General features: G+C 36.1%; 1 protein-coding gene across 6 annotated transcripts in view; it reads right to left on the reverse strand.

The window, feature by feature from the left end:
• Positions 1-1,134: 1,134 nt before the first annotated feature.
• The window catches only part of PDS5B (PDS5 cohesin associated factor B), a 173,287-nt gene continuing 154,123 nt past the window's right edge, over positions 1,135-20,298 (reverse strand). For 2 of the 6 annotated variants that reach the window (XM_065901668.1, XM_065901669.1), the window contains exons 27-35: positions 19,316-19,448; positions 18,862-18,981; positions 17,822-17,884; positions 17,086-17,231; positions 15,593-15,698; positions 6,815-7,254; positions 6,614-6,724; positions 3,409-3,547; positions 1,135-2,029 (exon numbers count right to left, since the gene is read on the reverse strand). In XM_065901668.1, coding sequence (XP_065757740.1) covers positions 1,994-2,029; positions 3,409-3,547; positions 6,614-6,724; positions 6,815-7,254; positions 15,593-15,698; positions 17,086-17,231; positions 17,822-17,884; positions 18,862-18,981; positions 19,316-19,448 — 1,294 coding nt within the window. In that variant the 3' untranslated portion in view covers positions 1,135-1,993. The remainder of the gene's footprint in view (positions 2,030-3,408; positions 3,548-6,613; positions 6,725-6,814; positions 7,255-15,592; positions 15,699-17,085; positions 17,232-17,821; positions 17,885-18,861; positions 18,982-19,315; positions 19,449-20,298) is intronic. The other 4 variants (XM_065901672.1, XM_065901671.1, XM_065901670.1 and 1 more) reach the window with 4 other exon arrangements.

Here is a 20,298-nt window from a genome sequence, read left to right on the forward strand (position 1 = left end):
TATAGATTTAAAAACATGCCTTTGTACTGCTGAAATAGAAATAGTGTGTTTGGGAGAACTGAGCTAATGACACGTTTAAAAACCAGCTGTATATTGGTCCAACATTAGATGCCTTGATATATAGCAGCCTCCCATTATCACTGGTGTCAGTACTGTTGTAAATGAAGAATAGTTAAATATTGAGAGATTAAGACACAATTCAAAACTTTTTTTTAAAATAAAAGGCCCTTTCATAAACATGAAGAAATTTTTAAAAGAAAAATAATCATCATGTCAATTGTGAGTATACACTGGAAAATAGTAAACGTCATTTTCCAAAATAGTAGTTTATTATATCCCCCATCTATTATAACCAATCTTGGAAATATACCTTAAACATAATGGTATATTTAAATGAAAATGCTCCATTATTCACTGTGATAAATAAGTTAGAATACGATTTTCTTTTCTGATGGAACCATGAAAAAATGAAAGAACAGCACCTGAAATACTAAAATGAATTTAGGTAAGCATTAAGTCATACCCTATATGTTTTGGTTGAAAATACAGTTCATAAAACTGTATAAATGATACTGCCTTTGTTTCTATATTTTGTAGATTACAACAAAGAAAAGAAGAAAGATATGCTCTAAACCAAATAAATTTCCACTTCTCTCAATCTGGACAAGTGGAATTTCATTCAAAGTTCATAAAACTGTGGTACCTACAGTAGCTCATATAGTTGGATATATCACTCCCACCCTGCCCCTCCCCCAAAAAAAATTTTTTGGCTCCAAAATAAAGTACAATAATAAACTCTTGATGAAAAACTATGTTATGGGGCAATCTATCATATACTATGGCTAAATATGAATTTACAGAAAAGAGCACATCCCATTTTCAGCAATTTTTTTTCATAAACATGCAACTCACTATAAAATACAAAACACTTGCTTTCAAGAACAGCTTTATAAAGACACACTGCATCAATAAAATTTTTTTCTTTCTGATTAATTTTACACTGTTATGGAGAACTGAAACATTTCTAATGTGTATATATCAGATTTTATATTATAGTGTAATAATTTGCATTTTCTGAACATAATGTTCAAGAGGAAGTATCTATACACAATAACATTCTAGACTATCAGAAACTAATTCAAATTATAGAATTTTATTGATACAGTAGATTACTAAAAACTGAAAAGGGATGATAAAACGGGATAAAGAATTCAGTACATTATTTTAATAACACACTCTTTAAAATTAAAATATTTTAAATCTTTCTCTTTTTAAAATTTTCATTGCCATGAAAGGCCAGAAAATTCTGGGACCAATACTGAGGTGTAAATAATCAAACAACTTCAGGACTGTTTCACCATTTGTGTGGCGTCCTCCCATCAGAGGCATGATTCAGGTGTGATGGCAGACCACTTAGCACCTCTGCAGATTAAGGATGCCTGGGAGTAAACACCAGCTAAGAGACGCACGGGAAAGAGAGCACTTCAGCTCTCCAACAAACAGTGACATCAAGAAAATGACACCATTCGTTGAAAAAAAATTTTTTTCACAGTAAAATTGCAGAGAATACAAATACAAACACTGACAGACTGCTGCTTAAGATCTATCCTAACAAACTCTTTTCAAATCAATAGATCCAATAAACAGTTGAGCACTGTCAGTTTAAAGCCGCAGATAAAAGCTATACAAGCACTTTAGAAGTCAGAAACATCATAAAAAAAAAAAAGAAAAAATATATTTACAAGTTTCTTCTTTAGTTTATGTCTACATAGCCATCGCACATTAGACTCTTCCACAAGACTCCATAGTCAATGTTGTCACCATGCGCATGGCTAAAGCGTGTGACCACAGACACATGAGGTCATCAGAGTAAGGTCCAACTGTCCACTCTTCAGCAGTCCCATATTGTGCATCAAAGGCTTTACTCAGCCTGAAGCTTGACAACCACTTTTTTTTCAAAGCTCTCACACAGAAAGTTATTAACGGCATCTGTTCATCGCCTTTCTCTTTTAGAACCTCGCCGCCGCACCTTGAAAGAAACATAAACAGGTGTAATTACCATTGTTTTATAACCAATTATTATTCTTAACATGTTCCTGATAGTCCTTCCTTAAAATCTTTCTCCTACATTAACTTTCTGCCTTAGCATCACATACATGAATGCTCATATACAGTCTTTCCCAGGATTAGCAAAAGAGAAAATATTTTACTTTTCTCTTTAATAATTTTAAAGAGAAATGAACAGAAGTCAATGTCAACAGCAAAAAACAATGACAAATATCACCTTGTTATTTATGTCTCTGTAGTAAAGTATGTGTCTGATATTTATGAATTTAGGCTTATAGTTACCTTTCTCAGAAATTACCTATTGAGTTTGGATCATAACAACTATCAAAAACATAAAAAATGTGGGAAGTACTAATGAAAGCATAAAATTTCAGATAAAATAAGTTCACTATTAACAAAAGGAACACAAGTAGAACTGGATTTTAATGTAATTAACATATAGTTTAGTTTTCCTTTAATGAATCCATCAGTTACTATGTACTTTTCAGCCTTATTTTTATACCTTCCCCCCATAAAAACCCTTTACAAGCCAAACTAGTTTGAGACCATAATTCAACATATTTTTTTCCTCTGGTCTTCAACTAGTTCAGATAAATGAATCCTGATGCAGACAGAGTTGCTTATTATATTAAATAAGACAGAGGCAAGGGTCAACTCTGGGGCTTGATCACAGGACACACGTTTCTCAAACAAAAAAACTGAAACTAGCTGAGCTGATCCACAGATTCAGCATGAATATTAGCAATACACGGCTCTTACTTAGATGCATCAATTATATTTCTTCCAAAGAGAAAAATCAGAGATGTGACAGGCAAAGTCATTCATTATTTTAAAAAGTATCTCATGAGGCATCACATTCCTACTTTTGTGAAAGAAAGGTCTATTGCCAATTTTTATGAATTCCAAACGCTAATTTTATTTGAAGACATGACTTTATTCTACATGACTGACTAACTTCTAGTTGCTACTGAGAAACTCAAACAAAAAACTTATACAAAATATTACCAAGAGTATGTATAACAGAAAACGTAAATGCATGTGGTGTTGTCCCGAGACCATCACTTGCTCCTCTCTGTATTCAGCTGTATATTAGACATTTACACTTTCACTAGGCTACTTCTATTACTCTCACTGGTTTCAGGTTTTCATAAATGATATTTTCTCCACAATCTAAGCTGATAGATGAACTAACACTACAAACAAATGAAAATACACATATATATATAAATATTCAGAATTATTAAGTAACAGCAAGTGCTAAAAGAATCTGACCACTTATCAACTCTAATTCTATTGAATACATTCCATACTAACACACATGGCACTTTAAAAAACACATACATTTACTGTAGAGACTTCCTCTTCCTCTGTTTCTTCCTGTGGATTTTCATCATTGACAGGAGAGCTACCCTGAAACACATCTATTTCTTCACTTGAGTCATTTTCTTTAGTAGCTGCTTGTTTAGAGCGTCCTACACGGCTAGAGTAAAACACAGGTAAAATAAAATGAACATTGTGATTTTTAAGTGGTAGTTTACTTCATAAGAGGGCTTCTCTGGTATACTGCTCAGCTGGTAAAGAATCTGCCTGCAATGCAGGAGACTCAGGGGTTTGATTCCTGGGTTGGGAAGATCCCCTGGAGAAAGGATAGCCTACCCACTCCAGAATTCTTGATCTTCCCTGGTGGCTCAGATGGTAAACAATCTGCCTGAATGCAGGAGACCTGGGTTCGATCCCTGAGTTGGGAAGATACCCTGGAGAAGGAAACGGCTACCCCTCCAGTATTCTGGCCTGGAGATTTCCACAGACTGTATACAGTCCATGGGGTCGCGAAGGGTCGGACACGAATGAGCAACTTTCACTTTCTACTTTACTTCATAAGAGGAAATGCTTTAAATACTTCATAGATTTTCCTTTATTATCATTTTTACCCTCAATTTCCGTGTAAGCCAAGAAATATTTTTCTTACATTCTAAACCCTAAACCAGTACTTAACCCTAGATTGTTACATATAAAAAGATCTACCAAATAACAAAAGTCAAGGTGACTGAAACCAACACCATAAAGGATTTTAAAATATAACCCAAAGTCTATTCTTCCTTTTATCTTCCCCAAGTCTGTAAAAGGCATCTATGTCTACTGAGTTGCTCAAACCAGAAAATTTAGAGACTTCCTTAATAGTGTGCAATTCTTTATCTGACCCAAAGATTCTACTTGTAAAGAAATCTCAAATCCACTCGCTTCTCTCCATCTTCACTGTTACATCGTACATATTTCTAAATCATTCTCATCTTTTGCCTCTCTACAAGTAATCTTTTAAAAATGTAAAACAGCTGATCTCACGCCCCTGAGAGAGGCCCCCTACTGTACTCAGAGTAATTGCATTAACCTCCTTGATAAGTACATAAGGACCTTTAGACTGGCCTTGCCTACTTGTCAGTTCTCATCTCTTTCTACACCCACAATTCCCTGAAACTGCAATACAGCAAAAACTTTGCCTTCCTTCGGCTCTCTGAATTTGTCAAGATTCCCACTTCAGAACCTTCCAAAACAGGGTTCCCTCCACCTGAAATGTTCCTCTCCCTACTAGCTAGAAGTCTAACTCCTACTGTTCTCAAGTATCAACTTTCCAAAGAGAAAACTTCCCCAGCCCTCTCATTACACTCTCTTACAGCACCCTAACTTTGTCCTCCAAAGTACATTTCACAACTTACTATTCCACATTCATGTGTGAATATTTAATAGCTACATGCCTGTTTAGACAGTAAGAACTATAAAGATGTCTGTCTTCTGTCACTATATTTCTTAGCACCTAGTACTCTCTGATACATAGAAGACACTCAAAAATATGTAACAGATACCACCATTTAATTAAATGTATATATCTGTCAGTATTTAATTTTTAATTTAGAATTTTCTAATCATTTCAATAAGCAGTTGAACATACATACTGTTTAATCTGTACTCAAACCAATTTAACTCAAATTTACTTACCTGATTCAATTTTTCATAATTAACAGAAGAAAATACAGGGAAAATAATACAATCTTGCTCAATTCCACTGAGATCAGAACAAGAAAACAAGCAAATCATAATATATGTGATCACACTACCTCTAAAGAGGGGCTTTCCAGTAAAAAGAAGTTAGGCTGTTAAGACAGGACATAGACTCTCTTTCTGTGTTGATTTTTTTAACAGAAAATACTTGCTTCAAATACTCCCATGAGAAGGACTTGTGTAATTTTACAAGATAACATGATAATCATATAAGCCCTTAATTTTATGATGCCCAAATATAAACAAATTAAAGTTACAAGCATGAACAATATTTACCCTGTTATTTTGTTATAAAATTAATCATCGAACTTTAAGCTATCTTAGGAATTTTTTTTAAAAAACAGTGATTTTTCATGGTTGAATACAAACACACTTATAAAGCTGCAGCAAAAATGTACTTACCTTTACTTTTTACATGAAGGAAAAATTAAATGGAAAAAGGTGGGAAGTACTGACTAGACATTTGGTAACTTTTCCTATGGAATACATAGGAACAGGAAAAACTATGAACTGAGTGTTTAACCAAGGTGTGCTGGCAACTCTGAAAAGTCAAGCCACTGAAGTATGGGATTACTTTCAGAAAAACTGCAAAATTTCTAACAGACAACATGCTACTCTGTTTTTTCTTTAAATGAGAAAAAAAGTGCCAAATTTACAAATTACAACATTGATGCCCCTGCCACTTTAATAATTTCGGACACAGATTTGTTACTGTAACTCTCCTATAAACATGTACTTGTGTGAACATCCAAAACTATCTATATGTAGATAGAGACATATTAATTTGATTAGAAAACAAACAATATCAAGACATCAAAAGCTTGACATCACTATGGGATAATTTCCACTAATGTACTTAGGAAAAATGATGCCTGTTACTTTCCTACACTGATCAAAGAAGGAAAGCAAAAGTGTATAAGCTATTTTTTTAAAGCTGCTGAGGAAAGATGGAAAACCTGTAATATGGAATAACAAGAAAATGTGATCTATGCTGTGATTTTTTAAAGATACGCCATCGTCTCTTTAGGTACCATAAAGTGTATACTGGAAATAATAAACTATTTGGTATTCGTATATAATCATTTGTCTAAAACCTATAAAAATGTACAAATGTCGCCAAAGGATGATTGGGGTATCAATCACATAGGTAAGTTTACAAAAATTTTATCTTACCTAGCATAATGGGCTAAATATATAGGGTGGCTCAGACAGTAAAGAATCTGCCTGCAGTGCAGGAGATCTGGTTCAATTCTTGGGTCAGGAAGATCTGGAAAAGGGAATGGCAACACACTCCAGTATTCTTGCCTGGAGAATTCTTCCCTGGAGAATGGATAAGGGAGCCTGGTGGGCTACAATCCAGGGGGTCATGAAGAGTTGGACACAACTGAGCAACTAACACTTTCACAATGTATTGCTATACTTAAAAATTTATGAACTCTTGCAAAATAATTTGAAACTGGTTTGAAACTTAATATTATTTACAACTTACACATTTTTGGGGGGTTGTGATGGTGATGGCGTTTTTGATGGTCTTCCTCGTCCTTTCTGTGGTATGGACTGTGTGGATTCAACTGCACTAGTTTCAGGAGACTCTGCTCTGCTTTGGGGAAGACCCAGATGCAGACAGCATCAAGTTATGATTTACAATACAGTAACTGAATGCATGCAGTTCAGTGTTGCACACACTTACCTCTGCTGTGCTCTCCTTGAAGTCCGGTGCTGTTTACTTTTTGACTTCTGCTCTGTGTTTCCACTTTGTCTTTCTTCTTCATCCTCCTCTTCTGCTGTTGAAGGTCCAGATTTTTTTTTGCTTCCTTTTTTGGATGTTTTCATCGTTGGCTCTTCTTTGGGCGTACCCCCACCAAGAGGTTTTGGTGGTCGGCCTCGTTTACCTTTTTTTGGCGGACTGTTCTGTTCATCCTCATTTTCCAGTATATCTTCTTTGAGCCTCTTTTCCTCAGGCCACTGCTGTTCGTCTGACTCTGAAGCCGCGTGGCCTCTCTTTCGTCCACGCTGACTGCCTTTAGGTTTCTGTTCCTGTACCAACTTGGAAAGATCATCCATGCCTAATTTCTCTTCCGAATCTGTTACAGGTGTCTTTTTCCGGCTTCTAGGTTTGTCCAATTCAGACTAGGAATAAAAGCCACGATTTCAAATATAAAACTTAGTATACATTATTAGTGTGTGTGTGTGTGTGTATATATATGTTCAAGAATAAACAAACGAACAAAATCTGTTATCCACTTCAGTCACAAGAATGTACCTAAATAAGGTCTAGAGGTTTTAAGCATGTCAGAACCATAACTACCTACTTGCTTTTATTAACAATTTTCTAATATAAAACTAATCTGGGGTTAAGAGGGTAAATTTTTATTCTTACTCAAGCTAGAGAGCCTCAGATGAAACCTCTCAAGATCAGTAGATGATTAGATTATACATTTTTGATGAAGAGCTAGTCCATTAAAAAGAACATTCTAAATTCAACGCTTAAAAGGAGTCATAGTTCAGTACTCATTATAAAGAACTGCAGTTGTTTCTTATTAGTATCTGTTGTCTCTACCAAGTTTTAATTGGCAACTTACTTTCAAATATTTCACAAATGTCTACACTGTTTTGGTAATAAAATCAATGTATTTTCTTGGGGAAAAAAATCCATCTGGTCTACTAAAAAGAGTAAAAAAGCCAAATTCAATGCTTAAATAATGGACTACATTGAGTATAGTGGATCTGCATTTGATAGTCAATTTAAGCAATCCTAATTTTACCACACAGTGTATATAAATAAGACATAAATATCAACTATGTAATGCATAATGCATACACATCATAAAAGAACTATTTTATTTCATAAGTGGAGGTTGCAAAAGATACAAAAGTTAAATATATTCATCATTTATTAAAAATTCTAAAAATACTTCTGAATCAAAGACATTGCTTCTTCCCAGATACAACAACAAAATAAAAAAATCAGTCACTTTCAAATTTAATATAAATCCCAGTCTACATTCACAGAATTTAAGCCTTAACTCCTAGATGGACATTCTTTAAAGAAATTCTTCAAAGAAACCAGGAATAGTATGTATGAATTTGTAATTTTCTCCATACATGTACCATGTGTGTAAAACATATAAAAACATGTTTGTAGTACTAAGTTAATTTCCAAATGGTCTGTTCCTTTACATCCTTTTTTTTCCTTTACATTCTTAAAACATCTGTGGAAACAAAAATTATCTGGTTACTTGTAATTCTTCACATGTTTAATTAGCCATTTGTGTTTCTTATCTTGTGAACTGCCTAATTATGCCCCTTGCCTGTTTACTGGAGTTTAGAGTTTTAATCTACAATATTTTACATTTCTGTGTATATTTTAAATTTTATTTCCTGTTCATTGTGAACTCAATTGTGTCCCCACAAAATTCACAAGCTGAAGTATTCTGATATTCTTTGGAAAAGGGGTCTTTGGGAGGTAATTCTCAAGTCATGAGGGTGGGGCCATCATGATGGGATTAGTGTCCTTAGGAAAAGAGACACCAGAGAGATCTCACTGTCTCTCTCTCCACCAGCTTGTTGTTCAGTTGCTCAGTCATGTCCGACACTTTGTGGCCCTGTGAACAGCAGCACGTTGGGATTCCCTGTCCTTCACCATCTCCACAAGTTTGCTCAAACTCATGTCCTCTTACCACTAGATAAGAGCACAGTAAGAAGGGTGTGTGTGTGTGTGTGTGTGTGTGTGTGTGTGTGTGTGTGTGTGTGTGTGTGTGTGTGTGTGTGTGTGTGTGTGTGTGTGTGTGTGTGTGATGTCCTCTTACCACTAGATAAGAGCACAGTAAGAAGGGTGTGTGTGTGTGTGTGTGTGTGTGTGTGTGTGTGTGTGTGTGTGTGTGTGTGTGTGTGTGTGTGTGTGTGTGTGTGTGTGTGTGTGTGTGTGATGTCCTCTTACCACTAGATAAGAACACAGTAAGGAAACTATAAGTAAGGTGAAAAGACAGCCCTCAGATTGGGAGAAAATAATAACAAATGAGGAAACAGACAAAGGATTAATCTCAAAAATATACAAGCAACTCCTGAAGCTCAATTCCAGAAAAATAAACGACCCAATCAAAAAATGGGCCAAAGAACTAAACAGACATTTCTCCAAAGAAGACATACAGATGGCTAACAAACACATGAAAAGATGCTCCACATCACTCATCATCAGAGAAATGCAAATCAAAACCACAATGAGGTACCATTACACGCCAGTCAGGATGGCTGCTATCCAAAAGTCTACAAGCAATAAATGCTGGAGAGGGTGTGGAGAAAAGGGAACCCTCTTACACTGTTGGTGGGAATGCAAACTAGTACAGCCGCTATGGAGAACAGTGTGGAGATTTCTTAAAAAACTGGAAATAGAACTGCCATATGACCCAGCAATACCACTTCTGGGCATACACACTGAGGAATCCAGATCTGAAAGAGACACGTGCACCCCAATGTTCATCGCAGCACTGTTTATAATAGCCAGGACATGGAAGCAACCTAGATGCCCATCAGCAGATGAATGGATAAGGAAGCTGTGGTACATATACACCATGGAATATTACTCAGCCGTTAAAAAGAATTCATTTGAATCAGTTCTAATGAGATGGATGAAACTGGAGCCCATTATACAGAGTGAAGTAAGTCAGAAAGATAAAGAACATTACAGTATACTAACACATATATACGGAATTTAGATAGATGGTGGCGATAACCCTATATGCAAAACAGAAAAAGAGACACAGAAATACAGAACAGACTTTTGAACTCTGGGGGAGAACGTGAGGGTGGGATGTTTTGAAAGAACAGCATGTATATTATCTATGGTGAAACGGACCACCAGCCCAGGTGGGATACATGAGTCAGGTGCTCGGGCCTGGTGCACTGGGAGGACCCTGAGGAGTCGGGTGGGGAGGGAGGTGGGAGGGGGGATCGGGATGGGGAATACATGTAACTATATGGCTGATTCATGTCAATGTATGACAAAACCCACTGAAATGTTGTAAAGTGATTGGCCTCCAACTAATAAAATAATATTAAAAAAAAAAAAAAAAGAACACAGTAAGAAGGGGGGGGGGTGTGGGTGTGTGTGTGTGTGTTCAGTCATGTCCAACTCATTGTGACCCCATGGACTGTCACCCGCCACACTGATCTGTCCACGTAATTTTCCAAGCAAGAATACTGGAGCGGGTTGCCATTTCCTACTTCAGGGAGTCTTCCCAGCCCAGGGATCGAACCCAGGGTAACCATCTGCAAACCAGGAACAGAGAGCCCATCAGCAACTGAACTGGCCCACACTTCGATCTTGGACATTCGAACCTCCAGAAATATGAGAAAATTTGTGTTGTTCAAGCGTTCCAGTCTATGGTGTATTGTTGTGATGGCCTGAAGAGACTAAGACATTATCATATCTTGTTTAAGAACAGGATGTGAGTTGAGGTTCTAAACTGTTTTACCTACTCCCACTGCCCAAGACACATCTAATCACTTCAAAATCACTGATATATTATGCTTCCTTTACTTTGTGTTATTTTTCAAAAACAGAAACATTTCTAGGTATTAGTAAAATACTATGCAACAAAAGCACATATAATTAGTATTTTACTAATTATAACTAAGCATGTTTGTGTTTGGTTGGGCTGATTTTATCATTACTCCTTCTTTGCATCCATTTATACTACCCCTGAGCTTCCTTGGTGACTCTGGTAAAATACACCTGCTAATGCAGGAAGATACAGGTTTCATATCTAGTCTGGGAAGATCCCCTGGAGAGGGAAATGGTAAGCCACGCCAGTATTCTTGGGAATACAGGAAATCCTGGGAGATCCCATGTACAGAGGAGCCTGGGGGGCTATAGGCCATGGTGTCACAAAGAGTTGGACACAACTTGGCAGCTAAACAACATTCTTCACCATGGACTTAAAATCACACTGGAATTTTACAATGATATTTTCACTTCGAACTGTCATCTTTTTTACTCATTTATCCCATTAAGGAATATGGCATGTCCTCTCTCTTTTCTATGTTTCTCAGTTTTGATGTTTTCTCCACATAGGTTCCTCCTACTTCTTTTTAAGGTTATGTTTCAGTTCAGTTCAGTTCAGTCGCTCAGTTGTGTCCAACTCTTTGCGACCCCATGAATCACAGCACGCCAGGCCTCCCTGTCCATCACCAACTCCCGGAGTTGACTCAAACTCATGTCTGTCAAGTCAGTGATGCCATCCAGCCATCTCATTCTCCGCTGTCCCCTTCTCCTCCTGCCCTCAATCTTTCCCAGCATCAGGGTCTTTTCCAATGAGTCAACTCTTCGCATGAGGTGGCCAAAGGATTGGAGTTGCAGCTTCAGCATCAGTCCTTCCAATGAACACCCAGGACTGATCTCCTTTAGGATGGACTGGTTGGATCTCCTTGCAGTCCAAGGGACTCTCAAGAGTCTTCTCCAACACCACAGTTCAAAAGCATCAACTTTTCGGCACTCAGCTTTCTTCATAGTCCAACTCTCACATCCATACATGACTACTGGAAAAACCATAGCCTTGACTAGACGGACCTTTGTTGGCAAAGTAATGTCTCTGCTTTTTAAAATGCTATCTAGGTTGGTCATAACTTTCCTTCCAAGGAGTAAGTGTCTTTTCATTTCATGGCTGCAGTCACCATCTGCAGTCATTTTGGAGCCCCCAAAAATAAAGTCCGACACTGTTTCCACTGTTTCCCCATCTATTTCCCATGAAGTGATGGGACCGGATGCCATGATCTTAGTTTTCTCAATATATGAGCTTTAAGCCAACTTTTTCACTCTTCTCTTTCACTTTCATCAAGAGGGTTTTTAGTCCTCTTCACTCTCTGCCATAAGGGTGGTGTCATCTGCATATCTGAGATTAATGAAATTTCTCCCAGCAATCTTGATTCCAGCTTGTGCTTTTTCCAGCCCCGCGTTTCTCATGATGTACTCTGCATATATGTTAAATAAGCAGGGTGACAATATACAGCCTTGACATACTCCTTTTCCTATTTGGAACCAGTCTGTTGTTCCATGTCCAGTTCTAACTGTTGCTTCCTGACCTGCATACAGGTTTCTCAAGAGGCAGGTCAGGTGGTCTGGTATACATATCTCTTTCAAAATTTTCCACAGTTTATTGTGATCCACACAAGGTTATGTTTAGATCCTTCTATCTAATTTCACTGTAACAGTTATTGCTATAAAGTAAATCTTTTTTCCCCCAAGTGGCTATCTGATATAAAGTAAAATGACCAGAGTAAAGTTAATTATATGTATACATACAGACATACATCTACCATGCTAAATTTAGTTTTTCTATTGCTTCCCCTTATTTTTTTTAAGAGTATAAAAATAAATGTCTCTTCCTTTTGATTGTCATACTTTAGGTTTCTATTTCGTGTCTTTCAGAACTGGCCAAATATTCCAGAACAAGAACAGTGGTCATAACCAACTGTTTGTTTTGTTCCTGATTTTTAATAAAAATGCTTCAAGTATTTTGCCTTTAAGAATAATAATTTAGACCAAATCAATGACTGCTGATTTAAACAGATAAAACTTTTAGCATATAATGAAGTATGTTTCTAGCATTAACTTACAAAGAGTTCACTCATTTGCCAAGAATCAAATTTTATTTATATCTGCTTGGCATGATCTGAGATTATCTTGTTAGCATCTTTTATTTAGGATGTTGACTTGCTATATAAAAAGATTTTTTAGCATTTAAATTATCCTTGCATTCTGGGAAGAAAAAAGACATATAAATGTTTGGTTTTAATTTGTTAGTACTTTTCTAGAGTTTTGTACATAAATTAAAAATTAACTGTCATTACTTAGAGAAGGGAAGGAAAATATTAAAATAAAACTAAAGTTTCCAATTATAAATATTACAATTCATTTTGACATCCAAAGATCTGAAAAAAATGGCTGAAATCTTAATGTTCTGGAAAAGGCTGGTGGTAAAAAGGAAATTCAATGTCTGTTTTCTTGATAGTATCATAAAATAATCTAGCTTCCTAAAGCACTAAATTCTCTAATTTTTCATTTTGTACTGTACTGTTTTCAGAACAGAGGGGGTACAAAATCGACATTAGAAGTAGGAAATGGGGAAAATGTTAACTGTAAAACTAAATTATTATTGTTCAGTCGCTAAGTCGTGTCCAGTTCTTTGCGATCCCTTTCTTCACTATCTCCTGGAGTTTGCTTAAATTCATGTCCATTGAGCTGGTGATGCCATCCAACCATCTCATCCCTGTTGTCCCCTTCTCCTCCTGCTCTCATTCTTTCCCAGAATCAGGGTCTTTTCAAATGAGTCAGTTCTTCGCATCGGGTGGCTAAAGTATTGGAGTTTCAGTTTCAACATCAGTCCTTCAATATTCAAGACTGATTTCCTTTAGGATGGAGTGGCTGGATCTCCTTGTAGTCCAAGGGACTCTCAAGAGTTCCAACTGTTGTGGTTCTCCAACACCACAGTTCAAAAGCATCAATTCTTTGGTGCTTAGCCTTCTTCATGGTCCAACTCTCACATCCATACATGACTACTGGAAAATCCACAGCTTTGACATATGGACCTTTGTTGGCAAAGTAACATCTCTGCTTTTTAATACGCTGTCCAGGTTTGTCATAGCTTTTCTTCCAAGGAGCAAGTTTTGGATCCCAAGAAAATAAAATAAGTCACTGTTCCCACTTTCTTCCCATTTATTTGCCATGAAGACAGGATGCCATGATCTTAGTTTTTTGAATGTTGAGTTTTAAGCCAGGTTTTTCACTCTCCTCTTTCACCCTCATCAAGAGGCTCTTTAGTTCCTCATCACTTTCTGCTGTTAGGGTGGTATATCATCTCCATATGAGGTTGTTATTTCTCCTGGCCATCCTGATTCCAGCTTGTGATGCATCAAGCCTGGCATTTTGCATGATGTCCTCCACATAAAACTTAAAAAAGCAGGGTGACAATATACAGCCTTGTCATACTCCTCTCCCAATTTTGAACTAGTCCTTTGTTCCATGTCCGATCTAACTGCAGCTTCTTGTCCTGTGTATAGGTTTCTCAGGACAGGTAAGGTGGTCTGATATCCCAATTTCTTTTAAGAATTTTCCAGTTTGTTGTGATCCACAGTCAAAAGGTTTAACATAGTCAGTGAGGCAGTAGTAGATGTTTTTTAGGAATTCCCTTGCTTTTTCTATGATCCAAGAGATGTTGGCAATTTGATCCCTGGTTCCTCTGCCTTTTCTAAATCCAGCTTGTACATCTGGAAGTTCTAGGTTCACTCTGCTGAAGTCTAGAAGGGTTTTGAGCATTCCCTTGCTAGCATGTGAAATGAGCACAATTGTATGGTAGTTTGAACATTCTTTGGCATTGGAATGAAAACTGACCTTTTGCAGTCCTGTGGCCATATTTTAATATAAATGTACATGAACAATAATCCCTTTGTAGTGAAATTTCGATGTGAAGCTGGTAGTATACAAAAAAGACGATACTTTTTCACTATCTATTGGTCTTTAAGTTGAACTTCTATCTCATAATGTCAGCTCTCTGAAGACATTTCAGTTAAAACAAGCTTATTAATAAGGTTCTTTTAAAAAAGGATGCAAAGTTACACAAAAGACAGCAAAAGCCTTATCAACTACACATATCAATCTCAAAAGGTCAGAAATTCAGAACTGTTCTATGAAAACATAGACTTTATTCTGCATTGCTCCAAAATGTAGACTAGATATGGAATTTATAGGATAACAAAATATTAACCATGTTTTCTAATTTGGGGAGGGGGAAGAAGAGCAGTATATGTGGGTGTGGGTAACCTAGCTGAAGTCTCCAACAAATGGGAGAAATAACAGGCTTTCCACTTAAGGCATTTTCAAGCACATGCTAACTATTCTCATAAATTATAAAGAAGGAATTTCTGCACTAACAGAGAGGTCAGATGAGAAAACATAAATAGCTTTTCCCACTCAAGGATTCTTCTATAAATCCAGATACCAAGGTTCCTTTCTGGCTAAGCAATCAATTTTTAATTCTGCTTGGGTGAAATTTTTAAACAGCCAATAATAATCAGAATTAATACTATAGTTAGGATTGAGTAAGAATTTTAGAGTTTTAAGTACAAAGAGAAACAACCTGCTAAAATAAATTACTGGAGAAACCTGAAAAAAACCTGAAAATCATTTAAACTTTGTAGGATATGTAAGTTTGGGCCACTGGAAGACAAGAAGTCCAAAGCTTTAAAGAATAAAAACTGCTTACTAGAATGGTAAGACACACAAGAAATTCAATATACTTAAATTACATGGTAGAGGATAATTATAAACTCAAATTTGTGATTAAAACCACTGAAGTAAAATCAGATGTCAAACTTGAAAGTAATATTAACCGGTTTCAGTGTAAAAATTATTATTTACATAGTAAGAATTACTATTATTGTACTTATTATAAAATCAAACGAAATATCTCACCCTTACAAGATCAGAGTCGTCTCTCTTGTCACTTTTTTTTCCCGGCAAAGGTGAAGACATTGTGTAATCTTCATTTTCACTGTGATCCATTTCAGAACTATCAAGCCTTTTAATACAGATATTTGTTATTATTATTACAATCAAACTTTAAAAGTTCTTCCTGTTTCCAGTGTAGCTTTATAGCTTTATGAACAAAAAGTTTCATTCTTTCCAAAAAGTATCCATTTTATTTTCATGGTGCTTTAGTCCGTAAGTCATGTCCCACTCTCTCACCATCCCATGGACTGTAGCCCGCCAGGCTCTTCTGTCCATGGAATTCTCTAGGCAGGAATACTGGAGAGGGTTGCCATTTCCTTCTCCAGAGGCTCTTCCTGACTCAGGAATCGAACCCGGGTCTCCTGCATTGCAGGCAGATTCTTTACCAACTGAGCTGCAAGGGAAGCACTTTAATATATTTAACACCATTTGCTATTTTCCAACCTTCTCCCTTTTCATGCCTGCCTGAGATTACTATCAGCTGACTCTAGCTCCTCTATCCTCCATCAGTAACCTAGGTAACCTTCTAAAAGCACAAGTCAGATCATTAGACTCTACATCTTCCAGTTTTACTTAAAAGTCAAACCAAATCCTTTACATTATCAACAAAGGTCAAACATAATCTGGCTACCTCTCAACTTCATCCCTGACCATTATTCTCTAATCCCTACTCTCCAACCAAAGTGATCTCTAATACACACCTAGCCCATTCCCTTAGAAAGAGTCCTGGTGAACAAAAAGACACAATTTAGAAACTAAACAACAACAAAAAACAAAAAATGCTAAAACTAGTTAAAGTGTAAATTATTTTCCTTTTTTCTTAAGAAAATAAAAAACTGAAATAGCATAATTTAAACCACATTTTTAAACTTTTTTAAAACTTAAAAAAAAAAACACTTATATACATGCACAGTAAAAGAAATTCAAAACCACATCAGAGGATCTCTCTCCTACACTAGATTACTGTATACACTATGAAGACGTTGGGTATTCTTCCTAAAACTTTTGATGCATGTACAAGCACATGTAAATACAAATTCTTCTTAAAACCCCAAAATACTTTACACTGTTCTATTCTTTGTCTTTTCCACTCAATCACATATTATGAAAACTCTTCATATGAGCTCATACGTCATCATTTGTAAAGGACTATGTATTCCACTGTATAGATGAGCTGTAATTTGAAGATTTAGATTCACTGGACACTTAGTCTGGAAACCAGCTTATGTCTAACAAGAGATTGCCCCAACAAGCTAAAATATGAAAGGCTACAGAGTACCCATCTAAGCGAGTAAGCAAATACGTTTACCTTGTAATTGGCTATCAGTGTTAAAACAGGAATGTACAGATATGCACTGACTTTCACTCATTGACACTAAAGGTAAAATATGTTATTTTAGATCTCACAGCCTTGGTGAAGTCCTTAATGTAAAGCATGGTACTGCTTGTGTACTTACCTCCCTTTTATTCTTCCAGGAGAGCTTGGATTTGAGCTGCTGCTTGCATTGCTTACAGTTTCCATTCGTGATGATTTTGTCTGAGACTGTTTGCCTGCTGATGAAAGCGGCTTATTAACAGCTCCTAGAACATTGGTTGTTTTGGGCTGAAATGAAAAACGCATGTCTCTTTCTATTTGATAAAAGCCAAAGGAAACTCAGATGTAAGGAATCACAATAACACCGCCAAAGTACCTACACATCAATCACCACAAGCCTGCCTGTCCTTAAGCAAAATCAGAATTACAAACCGAGCATCATGTGAATAAATAAAAACTGTACTAACAGAATAACAGTTACGTTTCTAAGTTACCTACAGTAAGAAGGCTTACACAGAAAGGAACACAAAAAATGTATAGTCAACAATGAAAATTGACAATTAGACTCTTGCTAGCGACTTAGCAGCAGCAGTAGCATCAGGGAAGGACATAAGATGTCTTTTTACTTTAATAATACAGAATAAGAAATTTAAGAAAGAAGATATCCAGGGTTTTACCATAAGCTAAAAAATATGTTCTATATCTCAACCTACATCTATATAGTAAAAATGACTTTTTCTTACTAAATGGAAGATACTGAATATTTCTATTTTCTTTTGATATACCAATTTAAAAGAAATACAAAATAATATAATTATACCAACAGTCACAGTAAAATAAACTACCACATAAAAATTAAAACAATTTTCAAAACATACTTTTCCAGGAGTGAAAAATGACTTCATTTCTGGAGGCAGATAATTTTTGGTGTTACTGAAGTTCTGGAAGCAAGGGAAAAAAGACACAGTCAATGACTTCTGAAACACTGTATCTACGAAGCAATCCAAAAGTCTACAAAGCTTAAATTAGAGCAGCTTTTGTTTTAAAGTGCATTATAAAATACATATTTATTGAAACTAAAAATCAGTTGAAACAAAATTTCAGTCACTGATTTTAAATGCTGTAATAGCTAAAACTAACCTTGTACTAACTCTAGTATTAACACAACATTTTTGACCTCTAATATGCTAAGGCTCTAAGAGCACCTGAACAAAAACATGCTTATATAATAATACTCTCCAGGGAAGAGACCACATATATACTCCTTTTATCTTAATCATAAAAAAGTGAATGCCTAAATGCAGACAGTCCCTTTTTAGGTGAAACTACAAGGCCTGTTCCAAACTCTATACACTGGGGTTAAGATGCTAACTGGTGCTGGGCTTTAAAAAAAAAAAAAAGGTAATGACTTAGATAGACTATAAACCTCCAAGAGATTCTTAAAAATACCTTTTTGAGAATACTACTATACTTGAGTTTTCTGAAAGTGGTTGGGAAGATCCCTGTAACGTTCCCCAGGTATGAGGCCTGCTCTGATTCTTTCACATCAGTTAGAAATTTCAAGGGCTTATAATTTCAGACTGTATCAGCATTCTCCTTTCCGTTTTGAATCAATGGCCATTAACTCGTTAATTTACCAGCTTTGATCACATTTTTGCCTGTGCTCTTAAAACTAGCATAAAACTCAGAAAACAATAAAAATAATAGATCATTTTAACTCATTTCTGAACCTATTTGTGTCCTCCGGCTTGGCCCATATTCTGATCTTGAACATGGTTAATTAAGATTCATGGCGACCTTTCCCCATGACGTAAGTAGTGGGTCAACTCTTGACACTGATTCCTCCTGATCTTCCCACAACCTAATGGTGACAATACATTTTATTTCAACTTACACAAATAAATCCTAAAATAACTACCTTGTCAGGCTGGGTGAAAAAACGAGCTGGCAGTACTGGGTCTTTAGGAGATTCCAAACTATATGTGGTGCTTTTTGACATGATGATATTCATGGCAACATCACATACAGTATACAGTTTCTGCAATGGGTATTAAACAAAAAGAAAAAATCAGGTACTTAAGCTGGCAAACTAGACTCTATGAATTAAGAGTAATTCCAGAACATGCATTTAGTATGTAGTTTCCAGGACAACAGTACAAGTTAAAATACTTATTCTATTATTGTAATTAGTTTACTACTAACAGCATTACTACTATTCTCTACAGATTCTATATTAGTAAGTCTAATTACTAACACGAATACTATTTAACTACTAGTAGAAAAGGCTGATGCTGTCTACAAAAGTCTCATACCCTATACTCAAATGCTTCAAGTCAATACAGAATCATAACTATTTACAAAGAATTACATACTTCATTCATTTTTGCATCATCTGGTCCTTGAGCATCTTTTGTTTGTTTAATATTTTCTACCATCTTTCTGATAAACGCATGACTATTATTTTCATTTTTAGCCATTAGTATTTCCAGAACAAACCAAAGACACCTAAAAAATACCAAGAAAAAAATTCACTATTAAATACAGATATAATTCTAAATAAAATGAACTTCAAGAGCAGAAAAAATTAAAAAGAAATAGCTATAAATCAATGGAGAAAAAAAAATACATCACATACATATTACAACATACGAGCAATGTAGGTATGAATTCATAACATCCTTTCTCAAAGTCTCACTAATTTTCCTAGGTAGACAGAAAAGTTAAAAAGAATCAGAAATGATAGAAATAAAGAAGTGATCTTAATCCCTAGCTATGGCAGGGAAAAAGGACTGCCTAAAACAGTAACTGGATCATAAAGTGAAGACTCTAATGTTCTAAGATTGACTGTGGTTCTGACTGAAGTCTTTAGGAAACTCTAACAACCTACCAAAATCACTGCAGATGGTGACTGCAGCCATGAAATGGAAAGACACTTACTCCTTGGAAGAAAAGTTATGACCAACCTAGAGAGCATATTAAAAAGAAGAGACATTACTTTGCCAACAAAGGTCCATCTGGTCAAGGCTATGGTTTTTCCAGTGGTCATGTATGTATGAACTGTGAAGAAAGCTGAGCACCGAAAAATTGATGCTTCTGAACTGTGGTATTGGAGAAGAGTCTTGAGAGTCCCTTGGACTGCAAGGAGATCCAACCAGTCCATCCTAAAGAAGATCACTCCTGGGTGTTCACTGGAAGGACTGATGCTGAAGCTGAAACTCCAGTACTTTGGCCACTTCACACGAACAGTTGACTCATTGGAAAAGACCCTGATGCTGGGAGGGATTGGGGGCAGGAGGAGAAGGGGACAACAGAGGATGAGATGGCTGGATGGCATCACCAACTCGATGGGCAAGGG

Source organism: Muntiacus reevesi, chromosome 11 (genome assembly GCF_963930625.1).
Source record: "Muntiacus reevesi chromosome 11, mMunRee1.1, whole genome shotgun sequence".
NCBI lineage: Eukaryota > Metazoa > Chordata > Mammalia > Artiodactyla > Cervidae > Muntiacus > Muntiacus reevesi.